This window comes from Eumetopias jubatus, unplaced genomic scaffold (assembly GCF_037043125.1).
Source record: "Eumetopias jubatus isolate StellerSeaLion01/CBP00866 unplaced genomic scaffold, mEumJub1_p1.0 scaffold_2, whole genome shotgun sequence".
In the NCBI taxonomy this organism is placed as follows: domain Eukaryota; kingdom Metazoa; phylum Chordata; class Mammalia; order Carnivora; family Otariidae; genus Eumetopias; species Eumetopias jubatus.
Genome location: NW_028274808.1, coordinates 40,842,603 through 40,859,641, shown reverse-complemented (window position 1 = coordinate 40,859,641; position 17,039 = coordinate 40,842,603). Strand labels below are relative to the sequence as shown.

General features: G+C 35.1%; 1 protein-coding gene across 1 annotated transcript in view; it reads right to left on the bottom strand.

Moving 5' to 3' along the window:
* The window catches only part of PSD3 (pleckstrin and Sec7 domain containing 3), a 492,408-nt gene that overhangs the window by 312,675 nt on the left and 162,694 nt on the right, over positions 1 to 17,039 (bottom strand). The window contains exons 5-8 of the mRNA XM_028124024.2: positions 11,114 to 11,308; positions 10,937 to 11,017; positions 8,864 to 8,976; positions 6,265 to 6,323 (exon numbers count right to left, since the gene is read on the bottom strand). Of these exons, the coding sequence (XP_027979825.1) occupies positions 6,265 to 6,323; positions 8,864 to 8,976; positions 10,937 to 11,017; positions 11,114 to 11,308 (448 nt within the window). The remainder of the gene's footprint in view (positions 1 to 6,264; positions 6,324 to 8,863; positions 8,977 to 10,936; positions 11,018 to 11,113; positions 11,309 to 17,039) is intronic.

The following is a 17,039-nucleotide window of genomic DNA, read 5'->3' as shown; positions in this document are numbered from 1 at the left end:
TGGATATACACAAAAACTCTTTGGGGTCCTCAAAAAAATTTAAGAGTATAAAGGTAATATGATACTGTAAAGTTTGAGAGAAGTACTGTAGTAGCATATTCTATCACAACATCATAAAAAGTGTTTCCTCTGAAATTTGAGAAGATAAAGGAAAAGACACTGACCTGATTATCAAATTACAAAGACTAAACTCTACTTTTAAGTTATCATAGAATGACAGACATTAACTTAAGCAATGGGATTAGAGTTAAGAGGTTTCAGTCACCTTCCTTACCCTCACTTCTTCCCTCCCCAAACCATCTGCAGGAGAAAGAGCAAAAACAGACTTCATATGGCGTTTCATCTACTTTCCTTTATCATTTTCTACTAATGACCTGTGCAAATGTGAAAAACTCATAATGGTAAGAAGGAAAAGGAATGCAGCAACTGAATAATGCATAAATTAGATAACCTGAGGTTCCTAAATGAACCCCATTGACCCAACTGATATCCGCATTGTATTTTTTCCATGTATGAACCTATTCTAAAAAAAAGCAGAGCTACCAAAAAAAAAAAAAAAAGTTAAAGAAAGAGAAAGGGTGGGAGGTGGCTAGGGAGGCAGAAATGGGGGAAAGGAATAAAAGGAAAGGAGGCTTTCATTTTGAGGAGTCACAGAAGCAGAGAAAATGCACCAGTGCATGATTAACTGTGACATGCTTAAGTAAGCATTCCTATTAAAATCCACATAGTTGTCAATGTGACAGTATCTCAAAGGTCATTTTAAAAAATTGAAAAATCTGAGGGGTGCCTGGGTGGCTCAGTCAGCTAAGCGTCTGCCTTTGGCTCAGGTCATGATCTCGGGGTCCTGGGATCGAGCCCCGAGTTAGGCTCTCTGCTCGGCAGGGAGACTGCTTCTCCCTCTCCCACTGCCCCTCCCCCCTTCTTGTGCTCACTCTAGCTCTCTCTCTCTCAAATTAATAAATAAAATCTTTAAAAAAAATAGAAAAATCTGAAATCAAGACATTTTTCTATAAAAACATTTCCACAGCTGATGGTTAAGGTTCTCAGGCGATCCCCAAAATGCTCCTTCTGGTGAGAAAAACAGTAACAGTAAAAGTGAACCCAAGGCCCCACCAAAAACCCTTGGCAACTCTGGTCCAGACCTGATGCTTCTGCAAACTACCAGTATCACTGAGAAGCTCCAGGGATGAGAGCCTGCTGGAAGTCACTGTGGCTGGGAAGCTCCCAAAGAGGTGAAAGGAGAGAGTTGGTACAAAGGACATGGAAAAGAGGATTCCAAGGGAAGGAGACTGTGCTGGCTGAATGGAAATTAAACACAAGGCTAGAATCTACAGTAGGGAAAAACTCAGGAAAATAAATGAATGCCAGGGATGGCTTTCCTGGCAGAGGACACTGAGGGTGTGGGGCAGCAGACACAGGAAGAGGAGCCCAGAGAGAAGACAGCTCTACGGGAGGGAGGGCAGCAGGCCAAACGCACTTAAGGCAGATGCCAGTTACAAGAAAGATAATCACAGAAACAGAGATTTCCTAGGCTATTAAACCTGCCTATCACCCTCACAGAGGTTTGTGGTGCTTTGAGGGTACAAAGGTAAAACAGCACAATATGAAAAGTAAAAGCATTAGACAATTCTTATAATAGTCATTTTCCACTTCTGATAATTAATCAAATATTTTACCCACCATTTACAATTCTATGATCCTACAGAGCCAATCCAGGAATTAAAAATACAATTAACAATGCAGTTTACAGACTGAAAAATAATGGACTGCTATGACCTATGTCAAACTGTACTATGCATATATTTTTAACATTATTCTATTACAAAACCTATACTTGATTCCTTGACTTCTTTCTGCCTCCCTACCAGTATGGTATACTAACTGTGGTTTTATCCTTTAGTCGTTCAACCTATAACCCAACACCAAACAAAAACAAAAAGAAACAAACAAAAAACAGTAAGGTCCTGCCTCATACATTAAACTCAGACCACTGAGGATGACAGTCAACACACCCAGAGTACCCAAAGATATCTATCTACAGGAGGCCTAGCCTGAGCCAGATAGAACCACCACTCCAGAAGAACCACACCCCCAAATCCCTTACACCCTGTCGCAAAGTGGGCTAGCTCCTGCCATTACTGAAAAACACAGAGACATCTTGGGTAAAATTGCTACTAAAAATCCCAAGCCACAGTGTTAAAGGGTAGATTCTGCCACAATATCTTGATTAAAAATAATGTCCTGGCTACTGCCTCTGACCATCGCCTGACCCTGGGCAGTCACTGTCTTATGGATCACTTTTGACTTTTAGTTGTGAAAATGACCGATGCTATATTTATTTATCCTGGTCTTCATTACAACTCAGTCTATATCTAAAACTTCCTCCCACCTCAGGGTCCAGCCCTAGTAAGAAGTTTCTGCCTATTGTCCTGCCCCTGACACCTGTCTTCAGCCCCAGTGATAATCCCGGCAGACAGCTGAATCTCAACTATGATCCAAGTACCTGCGAGCTAGTTATCGTCAACAAAGCACATTTGAAGATTAGTCCAGAAAAGAAATAGTTTTGAATTTATTCTAACATGACAAAATCCTTTATTCATACTATTTCCAATAAAACACGTGGCTTTAAAGAAAGATTTTCAGATTTTCAGCTCTTTCCATGTTGATAGTTGAAATAACATCAATACAACTTAGTTCCAGCATGGTAAGAGAAAAATAAACTCTAGAATTTGTTTTAATAGAAATTTATCTGTATGTGCAAAAGTTTAATTTACATACCTATTTCATAGATGAAGAGGCATTTTAAAAATAAGAAATTACTTAGCAAATTAGCCATGTGACCACAATTATAAAATATTTTATCTGAGAATAAACCACATGCAAATAAAAGCAAGTCAATACAATTGCTAAAATAATGATACATTATTTTTTTAAAAAAATAGGTACAAAAGGGAATCAGCCTTTTTAGCTACAATGAAATTATAACATTTGAATGAACTTCTCCCAAAAATATTGCATATACTTCGTACTGGTTTTTGTTTTAGCCTACTTAGTGAAATTCAATAATCCAAGGTATAATTAAAATAGCCCCCCAGTACTTTTCCACTATAGCACCTCAGTTACCTGCTACATTTTTCAGTTAAAAGGACTAATGGAAGTCAGCCTAGCCAATACTACCAGAAATGAGATTTGAGTTCCATAAATGTCTCATTCATTTCTGATCCTTACCCAAATGGCACAGAACTTGGATAGAGTAGACATACTGTTAAGTGTTTGCTGAATAACAGAATTATAAAAAGAAAGAAAGAATGGCATTCCAATATATGACAGTATATTAGATTTATTATATTAGTATACATTCTATCATTTTATTAGTAAGAAAAATTAGCAGAATGAACAAAGGCCCATACCAGTGCATTTTCAATGTATCATTCCTTAGAGTAAATAAAACCCACAAGGAGGATTCACAAAGAAAAGCCAAAAGAAGCTAATTCCCAAGTTATGCCTCCCCCACTGAAAGCAAAAGACAAGCTCATCTCAGTACTTCTTAGAAAGGGTCATGCTGTTGTATTGCTATCATGGCACCATGTTAAGGAAGAAAAGGAAAATGGTAATTTATTAGTTCACTTCCCAAGAGGATTATTCTGGCGTTGGACTAAGTAATGAGAGGTGAGGGCCTAGGCAGTACGGCCTGGGAAGGAGGTGAAAAGGGGCAGACATTAGAAGTAATTCACTTTATATTTTGAATGATTCACCTTCAAAGGGGCCATGCTAATAAGTCAAACAGACACTGTAACAATAAATCAGGCAATCATGATGCAAGAGAAGCTACACCCAGAATTATGGATAAAAACTTACCACCTAGAAGGAAAATTTATTTTTAAAATGAATCCAGAGTTGGAAGATGAGAAAACACATTTTCATATGGTTAGTTCTTATGATAACTACTATATATTCAACACTTTTAACAGCATGCATTGTAAATAAGGATTTAAAAAACCTCTAATATACAAAACCTAAACAACAGACAATCCTAAGTATACAGCACACATTTTCAAAAACAAAGCTAAGAACTAATAATTACTAAAAATATGTTGATGATATTGTATTTATTCTCTTTCTTATATGTAATTGTGACTATAGCCAAACAGTATTAAACTGTTTCATTTGTATACTGCCTCTCATCTATCAACTCCTACATTCTAGTTGCCAAAAAGAAGTGTGACGCTTCATTTAATCTCTTTTCAATTATTCAAAAGTGGTCTGAAAACAGAACAAGAGCATATCCGAGATCTGTGCTTCTGAACCTATGGACTATAGACACTGGGGTGCCTGTGGTTAGTTTGGGTATAAAACATGCTGTGTCATGTGAATAATAACAAACCTCACACCTTTATTTACTGCTATGTTTCAAATTATTGTGATTAATAAGATACACGTCTATTTGAAAGTATTATTAAAGCAATATTAGCTTTCTAAAAAGTAATTCAGCTTTTAATAGAAACCAATCTGCCATCTAGCAACTTCCACAGAAGTTCTATGAGATCCTCAACTTTTAAGTAAGAATAGAAAGTGTTACTGGACTTTTTTTTTTTTTTGTCATTATAAATTTTCTCAGCCAACAGACACTAAATGCACAACCATCGTATGTGAATGAGACCACAAAATATCTCACGTGAGGAAAATACCTCATGCTGGGACTTGCTGGCTTGGATCAAAGTTATATGTGGACAAGAGTATTCAAAATTGTCTCTTTCGGCTGAAAGTTAGGTTGAGAAATTAAGTCGGAGGAAAAGAAGGGGACAGAATTGTAACTGTCATCATAAGACAGGCAGAGAAATTAAACAAGGAAAATCTGCTTTACTGGTAAGAGAAAAACAGAGGTCAGGACTGTCCACTGACTGGTCATCCCCACAACAAGCCAATGAGTTTAGATTCTGATCCTCATGTCAAAGGTCACACTGTGGAAATCCTAGTACCTTTATTTCCCCAAGATGTATTATGGCGCTCTTACCCCAAAATGTCCCAAGAGTATCTACTAATTTTATTCTATATCATCTCTGGACACATATGTCTAAAAGTTACTAGGTTATTCTATATTCATCTCATGCAAATTGCAAAAGGAACTTCCTAGCTTCCTAGTTGAGTTGAGAGGTCTGTGAAGATGTGTTAGCTATCACTACATCTCCTCTTCATTTTTCTGATAGATCACTTTTTTTTCCTTCAGTCCATCTTAAGAGTCCCAAACAGCTCCATTTTGCCTTTCTTAAAGAAATTATGTGGGCTTTCGGAATAGGAAAACGAATCTGTATGGATACCTAAGTTTTAGTGTTTTGTTTTGTTTTGTCTTTTTAAGATTTTATTTATTTGACAGAGAGAGAGACAGCGAGAGAGGGAACACAAGCAGGGGTAGAGGGAGAGGGAGAAGCAGGCTTCCTGCCGAGCAGGGAGCCCGATGCGGGGCTCAATTCCAGGACCCTGGGATCATGACCTGAGCCGAAGGCAGATGCTTAATGACTGAGCCACCAGGCACCCCAGTTTTAGTTCTTTCAATGTGATTTTTTAAAATTGTAAGATAAATCATATAGCAAATCAAGGGATGATCTAGATTCTTTAATCATAAGAAACCTGGTTTTCTCTTCCCCAAAATAAATGGACTTGGGACTATGAAATAATTTTTGTGCTAAATAAGAACATACTGGCCTATATTAAACTAAAACATTTTCATTTTCTCTAAGATAAACAGTTTAAGTAAATGCTAAAATTCCACATCTATGAGAGGTAAAAGTTTATATATAATTATAAATTTAATGAGATAGTAAATAGAATATTTTGATATTTCAACTAGTAGAAGACCACATGAGCTGAGAAGTGTAGAAAAGGCTGTGTTCTTAAGACTGGCTACTAGATTTAGTAAAAACACAGTCAACATCTTCAGATCTAACTTATATCCCCTTTCCATCATGTATCAACCCAAATAAAAATGTCCCTGCCATCTACTGGAGAAAAAAGATACAGAACACACTCACTACAGGTAAGTCAACTCCAGACATGTAGACAATATCACATTCACTTTTAAGTGAATTATGTTCTGTGCTAGCATATAAAATAGTTATTTCTTTTTCCAAGGATTTACGTTTACCTACGTGCCATGTAGAGAATGAGAGAAAGGGAGGCAGAGAATAAGTACGTATGAACACAAAAGCAAAGATAAACCCAAGATATTTTGATTTCCGTAAGACAGCTTCACACACCTACACTTACATGGCCGTGGAGATCTGTGTTAAGAAGCATCATTGCACAGGTGAGACAATGGACCCCATCTAAGGGAAGAGACAAGGAAAGAAAGCATTAATTCACTATTTCCTATTGGACTCCTTATTATCATTAGAGTGGCATACATTAAGAACCTATGAAAACACAAAAATGTGGCTATGCACAATTAATTGTATTTGTTTGGGGAGACAAAAAATAGGTAAATTATTAGAAGGACCTCTGCACAGAGTTGGACTCTGCTGGTGATAAAGTGTATCATTTTTACCTCTCTGGAGGGTAGTTTGATAGAACATATCTTAAGCTTTGAAACAGTGTCTTTTGACACAGCAAATCCATTTATAAGGCTTTACACTAAGGAAATAAGGATCTATACAAAATACAAGGGTATCCAAAGAAATATTGCTTATAATGGGGAACAAGTAAATAAAACCCTCCAAAAACACAATCCTGTTATGTTTAAGTCATTAAAAATGTTGTCCAAGTATACATGTTGAAATAGAAAGATATTTCACAATAAATTATTATATGAAAAGCACATTACATGCAGTATGGTTCCCTTTAAATATAAATACATCTAGAATAATATATAACATATTAAAAGATTATCATCTCTGGATAGTGAGATAATTTTTATCTTTTTATTTATATTTTCCCAATTTTCTGTAACATAAGATACAGAAATGAAAATAAATTATTTGCTACTGTTCCTTCTTTTTTTACTTTCTGGGAGGAAAGTGAATTAGGGAAGAAGCAAAAGTTAAAGAAAACCAAGATTTGCATCTTTCACTATACTGTCTGTGTATTAGGTCTCTGGCTAAAAATATATGGGTAGGAATAGTTATCCTCTTTCTTGACAGTTCACTAAAGGCAGCATGTAGGTTGGTCCAGGATACTATGGATCAGACAAAAGTAAAATATTGCAATAACTGTAAAGATTAAAAAATTAAATATTCAGGGGAAAGATGTTGCTCAAACCAGATGGATCATGTCACATTTAGATGGAAACATCACTCTCTCTTACTTTATAAAGGAAAAGAAAAAGCACTAAGAGTTAGAAGCTTCTCATTTCCAAACCTTAGAATTATTCTCCTCATTCTTTTCCTGCAATTCTCAATCCAAGTATAGTAGACAATGGCAGTGAAGATGCAGAAAAATCTTATTAGTGTATGCCAATGTACAGAAAGGCAGGCCTTCCTAATTACTGAATTCATGAATTAAAAATAGCTTATTTTTCAGAAGTATGCCTTTGAATATAGTAGGTGATTTCTGTTACTAATGTCTCTAAGGAGATGCTATCAAATGCCCAAAAGTATATTTACTCCAGTTCCAGTTTGTTATTAAATTTTAAATAATTTAAAATATTTTCCTTGAAAGCATTTGTAAAACTCAGTAGCCAACTCTCAAATACCCTTATCAATGGCCACGTGTACAAGTGTCCACGTCCATCCATATTCCTTGTTTCACTCAGGAATGTCAGCATCTTATTAGATTAACGGAGGTTTTAATAAAAACAACTCCCTTCTATCCCCTTCATTATCTGTTCAATCCTGATAGTGATAGAAACAGTGAATAAATAGTCTAAGTATAAACAAAGAAAGGACTAAAGAAAATTAAGTTCCCATTTTACAGAGAGGAATGTAACTCTAAGGATCAGATTGTTAGTTAATTTCGGTAGAGCCTGCAGGGCAGAGGCAGGGTGGGGGGGCGATTAATCACTTTGGTCAATATCAAGTACATTTATCCCAGTTAATTGGCAATACTGAAGCTAAGAGATAATTGTTACTTCTAGTGCATCTAGTCCTAGTGATCTATTCCAGAATTTGTGTTTATGAAAGATTCTCCAATTGCAAATGAATGTGCCTGACTTCAAACCCTGAAAATTTTGCTTTATTGCAGGAAACGGCATGGAGGAAGAAAACCTCTTGACAGGGTGCAACAATTAAATAGTTTAAAGTTGCTTTTTAAAAATAGTACAATAAACATAAACTCATAGTTCATTAACATCATAAACCAAAGTCAGTGGTCAGTGTTACAATGAATATCAAACCAAAGCACTGGAGACACACTACAAACTCCAGTGAGAAATGTAAATGTTTCCAAAACTAAGCATACATGCACTTCAAGAAGTTTAGAGATCAGATGGATAGAAAGAAGACATAAGAAAACCAGCATTTCATTTATTACAATGTGCTTTGCCACGTAAAATCTCAGAGTGGCAGCATGAGCAACTTAAAGCATCTTGTCATACTATGGAACTGTAAAACGAAGTAAAAAATAATGGAAAGAAAAGAATATCATGCAGTCATTAAATATGCTAAAAAGCATATTTAATGACAGGAGAAAATGTTCACAATGAAAGGGAAAGACAACAGGAAACAAAACTCTGTAATGATTCAAATTTGAAATTAATTATTATACAAATAGAAGGAAATAAATCAAACAGTTGTTAATAGTTTTCTCCAGAGATCCCTAGATGATTTTCATTTTCATCTGTATAATCTTCCATATTTTCCACAATAAAATATAACTTTCATAATGAGAAAAATAACCCTTGTTTTTTGAAATACAAACATTTTCATCTGATTACCTTGTGAAGCAATGGTATCTGGGTTACAGTAAAAGTATCTATTGGAGAAGTGTATTAAAACTCTCTCTCGTTCTTGAGTTTCTCCCACAAGAGAAAATGCTTTAAAGAAATACCTTAAAAAGAATTAAGAGAAAAAAAGTGAAACTAGAAAACATTACCATACTCTACGTTTGACAATTAAAGTTAATTCATATATAATAAAAAATTAATTATACAAAGAAGATATTCTAGTTATTTTTTTAAAAAAATCACTTATTAGATAGGCATTCAATATAAATTTATTTAGTTCTATAAAATGTCAATATAAAAGATGACAGGGCAGTAACAATAACATGGTAGCTAATACATTAAGAAAAGCCTTAGGAAGGTAGTAACTTCCCATATGACTGAGTGACAAGTAGCCATTTAAAAGATCAGTCAGATAAAAACCAAAGAACACTTAAGACTGAACCCATAACCATGTAGGCTATGTTTTAAAAACTATACATGGATCAAAGTTTGCCATTTTGTTATATGATTGTACTTGCCACTGACACACTGTTATATACAACTGATGAATCACTGAACTCTACATCTGAAATAATAATATACTATATGTTAACTGACTGAATATAAAATAAAATTTTAAAAAAAGAAAAATTACAATTATATTATCTTGTGCACAGATTTTTGTGAATTTTATTTTGCCTATTATCACATTATATTATTAACTTTTTATATGAGAAGAAAATTGGGAGCTAAAACCCTAATTTATTCCTTAGGCTATAAAAATAAAATTTTATGTATTTTTATGTATAAAAATTCTTTGAAAAATAAAAATATGCCCAGAACCACACACCAATCTAAATTAGGGTCAGTAAGAGTACTGTCTATTAATGATAAATTCTGATAACCCTCACTTGACAAAGTAGATGCACTTCCCTAAACATTGAGATAGGAAGAAAAAAAATTCTTTAAAATGTTCTAAGAAATCTTACAATTAAAAGAAACATACAAAAAACCTGATTTCTATGATGAAAATGTTGCTGTCTTAGTTTGTTAAATCTAAATTATTATATTATCAAACTTGAATTTTTCATAACTGTCTTTTATAAACCACATCAGAGAACAAAGCATAAATATAGATCTTTCCTCTACCCTTATTTGTTTTCAGTGGAAAAACCTATGCATGCCCTCAATTCACGCAAAGTGCCACCAAATAAGTCATTACTGTGCATTCTAATCCAAACATCCTTACCTCACCTCCCAAAACGCAGTTTCCTGATTTATAAAACTAGAGGGTTATACAGATGATCTCAGAATTCCTCCAGGCATGTTATAAAGTTTGTAAGAGTAAATGCTGACTTTTACCTTTAGCGGCTCTTAGAAATTTACAGTACAATATGGTGTGAAAACTGAGGTTCATTGTGTTTATTAAACCTTCATTTGAACAGATCAGCAAAAAGTGCTACTACCTGAAACAGTTTACAGATATCTTCTGCTGATTATGTTGATACTCATTTTTATTCCATTCATGAGTTAATTTGAAGTATCATCTTAAAAGGCTATTATAAACAAATGCTTAGGGGAAAAAAGCTTGTAATTCTACAGTCTGTAAATCTATGCCTTTTTTAATTGATCATTCGAAAACCAAATTCCCACAGATTCCACTTCTCAAGACTTACTTTGTCACTATTCTTTATTATGTCATCTACTAGTTGGAAAATATGATTTCATGTGTGATTTCATAAAAACAATATAATTTTCTTTCTACTGTGTCTAATAAACTATAGTATAATTTCAGCTAAGATCACAAAGTCACTGTGGGTTAAAAAATTAGTTTCAGCATTACTTTCTCTTCTCAAAATTATTTGGAGGCAAAAAAAAAAAAACAGAAGCGGGGGTGCCTGGGTGGCTCAGTCATTAAACGTCTGCCTTCCGCTCAGGTCCTGGGAGTCTCAGCAGGGAGTCCGCTTCTCCCTCTCCCTCTCCCACTCCCCCTGCTTGTGGTCCCTCTGTTGCTGTCTTCCTCACTGTCAAATAAATAAATAAAATCTTAACAACAACAAAAAAAGAAGTGATATTTAATCGTACCTGAGAGACTGATCCAGTGTCATTCCTGTAAAATCAAAAAACTTCAGATATTCTTCTGCAACTAGTTTGCTAAATTCATTGCTATAAGAAAACAGGATAAACTTTGTTATTAAAATCCAAGCTATTAAAAAAGACACACACGTAAGGAACACTCAGACACCAGCCTTGGTAACATACTTCTTGCCTAGGTGCTTTGCGACATCCGATCTTTTGAATCTGTCTAGTTGATAAAGTCGTTTGGCCAACCTTTTGGCTGCTTCTACGTTGCTGCTGGTACCATTACTGAGACTTTCTGAGGTCTCCTTTTCCAGAATTTCAGTGCTCCCCATCTCAGAATGAGCCTCTAGTAGTGTTGTTTTTACCCCAGCATTGCTGTGAGAATTGATAAAGAAGAAAAAAAAGAAAAGATTTTTTTATGTGACAAAAAGGAAAAATAGCTGATGAAATTACCATGCTATTGTAGAACTAAATGAAAAAAACTTTTAAATGAGATGGTTTTATGCTTAATTATTCATAAAAGTGTTTCCAGCTACTATATTTCAATGTACTGAAGAAGAGATTGCTTAAACCTCTGATGAGCAGTTCTTAAAACTTTTGGTCTCAGGACCTTTACATTTTTAAAAATACGGAGGACACCAAAGACCTTTGTGTTTGTGTGGGTTTTATCAATTCATATTCACTGTATTAATAATTTAAAAAGAAAAATTTCAACTATTAACTCACCTAAAATAACAAACCCATTTCATGAATATAAATAATATATTTTATTAAAAACAATTATAGTTTCCAAAACAACATAAAATTTAGTGAGAAAGGCAACAATTATTTACATATTTAGAAATTTCTTTAATGGTTGGCTTACTGGAAGACAGCTGGGTTCTCACTGCCACTAACCAATACTTTGTTTTGATTGAAATATATTAAAATCCAGCCTCACACAGATATTTAGTTAAAAAAATAAGAAGTAATTTAATATCCTTTCCAGATAATTGTAGATTTTCTTTTTTTATACGGCACCAAAATAAGACAAGTGGTAGTTTCCCAAAGTTTAGTGCCAATATCATATCAAAGAACTTTTTATACTCATATTAAAATTTGTCTTCTACTTTAAATGGATCTTTTACCCAGGCAAGATTCCGTAGCATACATTGGTCATTTGCAAAATATCTGTTGACACATTTCATTATATGATATTTTTTAAAATCACATTTATTATGTCACCACTATTATGTTCAGAAAAATCTTTAAGTATGGAAAACCTACCAAACTTTTGGTGGCAGATAGAAGTTTTTCCAAAATTCTAAGTTTTAACTGAAAGCTCAAATTTTATTGTTGGCAACAAATACTGTCAGTTGTTTTCTTAAATTATAAATAGGCTCACTCTCTTAATTTTTGAGAAAATGGCTCCCAATAACCATAGCTTGTCAGTTACACTTTGAAGGAAAAATGGCATTTCATAAAAAGCAATTAGTTTATAACTTACAACTCGAATTACATACAAGATTGTCCTAAAGAAAACCATCAGGAGTAGAAGTGCTTTATGCATATTTTCCATCTCATCACACGTGAAATTAAAAAGGTATATACTCAAGAGTTAAAATGTAATTATTTTGTACCACTTTATCATATTTAGGAATTTTTAGGTGAGACTGGCTTTTGTTTTTGAGTGCATGATAGTGAAGAACATAATAACAACTAGGACAGTTTGGTGCCACAACCTTGATTTGTGCTAAAGCCCCTACACCATTGCTTTTTCATCATTAGTGTAAACATCAACACAGTGAAAAAGGAAAATAATGCTGTATCGTTATTATAAAATAAACTGGAACTCATAAGCCTCCTGAAAGGGTCTCGGTAAGCCCCACAAACCACACTGAGTGCCTCTGCTCTTGAAGGGTCAGCCTGTGGGTGGCTATAGAGTGCTACATCATGCAGTTATACCACACACACCAATTACGCAGTAATTTCCAAATCCTCACTTTAACTTGGTAACTAAGGAACAATACATTCATGATAAACTACCACATTTAAGTAGCCTTCCAGCACACTTACCACAGACTCCAAACCAGACACAGAATTTTTCTGTAATGAACCAGATAGTAAATATTTCAGGCAAGGCCACATAAGGTCTCTGTCACACATGCTTCTTTGTTTTTGTTTTTGTTTTTCTGCAACCTTTTAAAACTTAAAAACCATTCCAGGCTAGGCTGAACAGGCCCATGGGCCTAGTTTTGCATGTCTTTGCTCTGTCACATAGTTCTTTAACTTGGCCTGAATTATAAGTAGAGTATCCATTTATTGTCTAACCCAAGATACTCTTAAGAGGGAACAGGATGATAAAATTAAATGAGATTATAATTGTTACAAAGTTAAAAAAAAAAGGCATCACCAATAAAAAATTAGTTGTAAACTTATAATAAATGATAAAAATCATTACAGCAAAAAAATGTATTTTTTTAAGCAGAACTATTCAGTATCTATTTTTGTCACTTACGCTACCTTATGATTTTCCACTTCCTACCACTAACTAAGTAGTAGCCTGGCAGGTACACTATCACTGTTTGTCCAGCCAGTACACCTAGGAACTGCACAGTCCCAGACTTCCCCAACCACTGCCAGAATTGAGGGAGATAACTGCCCCTCACAACTCCTCTCCAAGCTCATTTTATCAGCAAGTATTCTACATGCTGTCCTTGAAAGAGAGCTATAAGGGGAGGGAAAAGAGAGAGGTTATCCCACACTGTCTTTTAGACTCAACTATTCTGTTCAATGCACACGTCAACTCACACAGCCCACAGGACACTGCAGAGAAGCTAGAAGTACCAACTGGAGGCTCTTCAAACCCAGGCTGACTTAACTTTACTGCAGCTGTTAATGATAATACTTCATTTTTTAAAGTCAGTCTAATGTTAAGCCACAGTCAATGCCAGGACAACAAACATAAACTGGAATTACCCCAGGCAAAAATATTTGGTAACCTTCTTTAAACAATTAGCCACTTTAAACAATTTTCCAACAGAAATAGATACCAATTATAATAAATTGCATCATTATGACGAGATCTTCATGCAAATACATTTAAATATTTTTTCATCCTAAACCTTCCTCTACAGAGTTACCAGCCAGTTTTATGAAATCTATCCTATCAGAAAACTTGAGTATTCAATCATTATATACACCAAACCTATAAGTAAACTCGTATTAGAAAATTCTTTTAAAGGGCAACTCATACTTTGTGTTTTCCTGCATTCGTGGTAGAAATGTAAAACATTTATTCCAAGAACTATTTTAGTTACAATCAAATAATTTTTCTAATTATAAAAGAAAATCCCTGCAGTTCTGTCTGCATGCATTCTCTTACTCTATCTAGTAGCTATCATGGAGAAAAAACAAATGCCAAAGAAAGCATTTTCTTTTCAATTAAACTGCTACTTACTGCTCATTTTTCACGACAAATTTATAGCATATATTTAATCATTCCATGTAAATAGTTTAATTACACCACATATACAGTACTGCAAAGATTTTGTTCAAATACAAGAGACTTACCCTAATGAGCATATAGTTTTTTTAAGTGTAGTGGTGACAGTCACCACTCTTTCTACTTGCCCCCTCTTTCTATTCTCTTGCCCAGCCCAGTCTATTTCACCTCATTCTCCCCACATTCTTCAAAAGGAGGTAATTTTAAAATCTGTACAAATCAGACTTCTCTGGATCTTCTTGACAAAACCTTCAGTAAAAAAGAAAATAAGGAATACAGTGAGGATAAATACCTCCATTCCTAGATGGCTTCATTCTGTCCCATTTCATGATTTATGAGATTAGTTGAGCAAGAACAGAGACTGCTCCTTTTAAATCAGAAAGCCTGGCAATATAATGGCAACACAAACTCACCAGCAATAAGGCAGACACCAAAAAGAACTCATCTCAGAGCCTAGGGTGGCTGGGCCATACATACATCCTCTTATAAGCCCCTTCTCAGCACTCTTTGCCCCACAAGTCCAGTGTCTATTGGTCCACCAGGGCTTCTAAGGACCTCACTCCCCGTGAAGTCATATTACTATGACCTCACCTTCTTGGCAGAGTGCTTACTGTTGGGGTTTTTGTAATGTTTTTACAACCCCAATAAAAACAGGAGCCAGAACACAAGAGCCACTGTATATTAAGAGCATAAACAACAATGGCAGCCCAGCCTTGCTCACACTTGATAAAGCAAACTGGATGATCCCTCTCAGGAGGGATGACACCCCATTTTGTTTCCTGGAATACACAAGACATTGTCCATCTAGTCTGCTGAATATTAGATGCTTTCAGTAGTTTGAATTTTCCCTTTTTTTTTCTAGTCTCTCTTTTCTTCTTGATCAAATAACCTTACAATTTCCTAAGGTGAAATTCCTAATAGCCACTTAAATGTAAAAAGACTCCCCAAAAGGTTTTTCCTGTGTTCTAGAAAATGCTTCACTGGGGCCTGTACCTCCTACCTGCAAATACATATGGTAATAACACTACCATCAAAAGAAGGATCAGATTATTAGTCTGATCACCGGACATTCTCATAACCTTTTTATAATACTAGGATTACCAGTTTTTCTAGATAAAAATAATAGGATACCCAGTTAAATCTGAATTTCAGATAAACAAAAAAAAAATAGTTTTTAGCACAGAACATACACTAAAAAAAAAAAATTCAATGTTTATCTGAAATTCAGATTTAACTGGTCGTCTTGTATTTTACCTAGGTTCACCCGGTAACCCCACCTCCCAAAATATTTGTTCTAAACTTATTTGAAGAATTCCAATAATGGTGTTCCCTAACTGCCAATTGGTAGCGTGTTTCACAACCCACAGTGTGGGTTTATTTTGACTTACTTAGGTAATTTTTATTCCTTATTAAACTATTGTTCTATAGTTTCATTAAGACCTTCTCTCAGTTGCCTATGACCTACTGATTCTTCCCTAATGTCCTCTAAATACAAAGGAAAAACTCTTTTCTCTTATTTTCACCCTTCTTTCCCAGCTTACATAGTGCTACCACAGATGTAATAATATGCCTCCTTCATAGAAATCGAGATGAAAATCCATATTCTGTAGCATGTCAGATAAGACGATTCACAAGCTGACCCCAATGGCTCATTTAGATTTATCATCTACCATTTTCCTCATGCTTGGGCCACACAGGAATATTAGCTGTGCTCTCATACCCCTTTTCCATCTTGCTCCTTTTGCCCCTCTTGTTACCCCTACCCTAAATTTCTGGGGTGCCCCAAATTTTGCAAATTCTTTTTGACCCTACAAGAACACAAGTGAGATAACTTTTTTAAGAATCATATTCCAACTCCCTCCTCCTGCATTCTCAGAGCAGTTGATAAATTACCTTTACTCTAGCTCTTCTTTTAGAAGTCCCATCTCTCTCACCTACTACAATCTCGAATTTCACTCTGTATCCACATCACAAGAGAAGGATGAAGTTATTCAGAAGCCATCTGCTACAAGGATGCAAGAACTGAGCAACTGGCTTTGTCCACTTCCTCCACTGTCTTCTATGCTATACTGTCAATATCACATGGCACGCACGAACTGTCTAATTCATTATGACCAATCCTGGAATGTTCTAGAAGAGGCTGACATCAGCAGAGGGTACCAGTTAGATAGCCTGGTTTCATATTTACTTTGAATTTAAATTTTAAGAAATTCTTTAAATTTGTATTGAATTGAGGTAATAAAACTAGGATAAAAAAAGTAAACTAGGCTAAGGTGTCAAAGCTTCCCCCACCCCCCGCATTTATAAAGTATACCGAGGGAGTTGTGCATAGAAAACAACAACAAACAGCACCTAGTCCAATTTTATACTGTATAAGCTAGGTAAAGGCCAGTCAGAAGAATCCCAAAGAGTGGAAAGAAATGACTCCAGTTGCAAGTGGAATGAAAGGACCAGAGGGTACAATATGACCCTGGCACCACTCTTCAGGTTGAAATTACAGCTATAAAGGCCTGAAACCAACAGATTCAGGAAAAAAATGTAAAAATGCATTAGCTTTCATGGCCAGAATGAACGTCAGTCAAAAAGAGTCCTAAGTATATCATAACCAAGATACACTTAAAA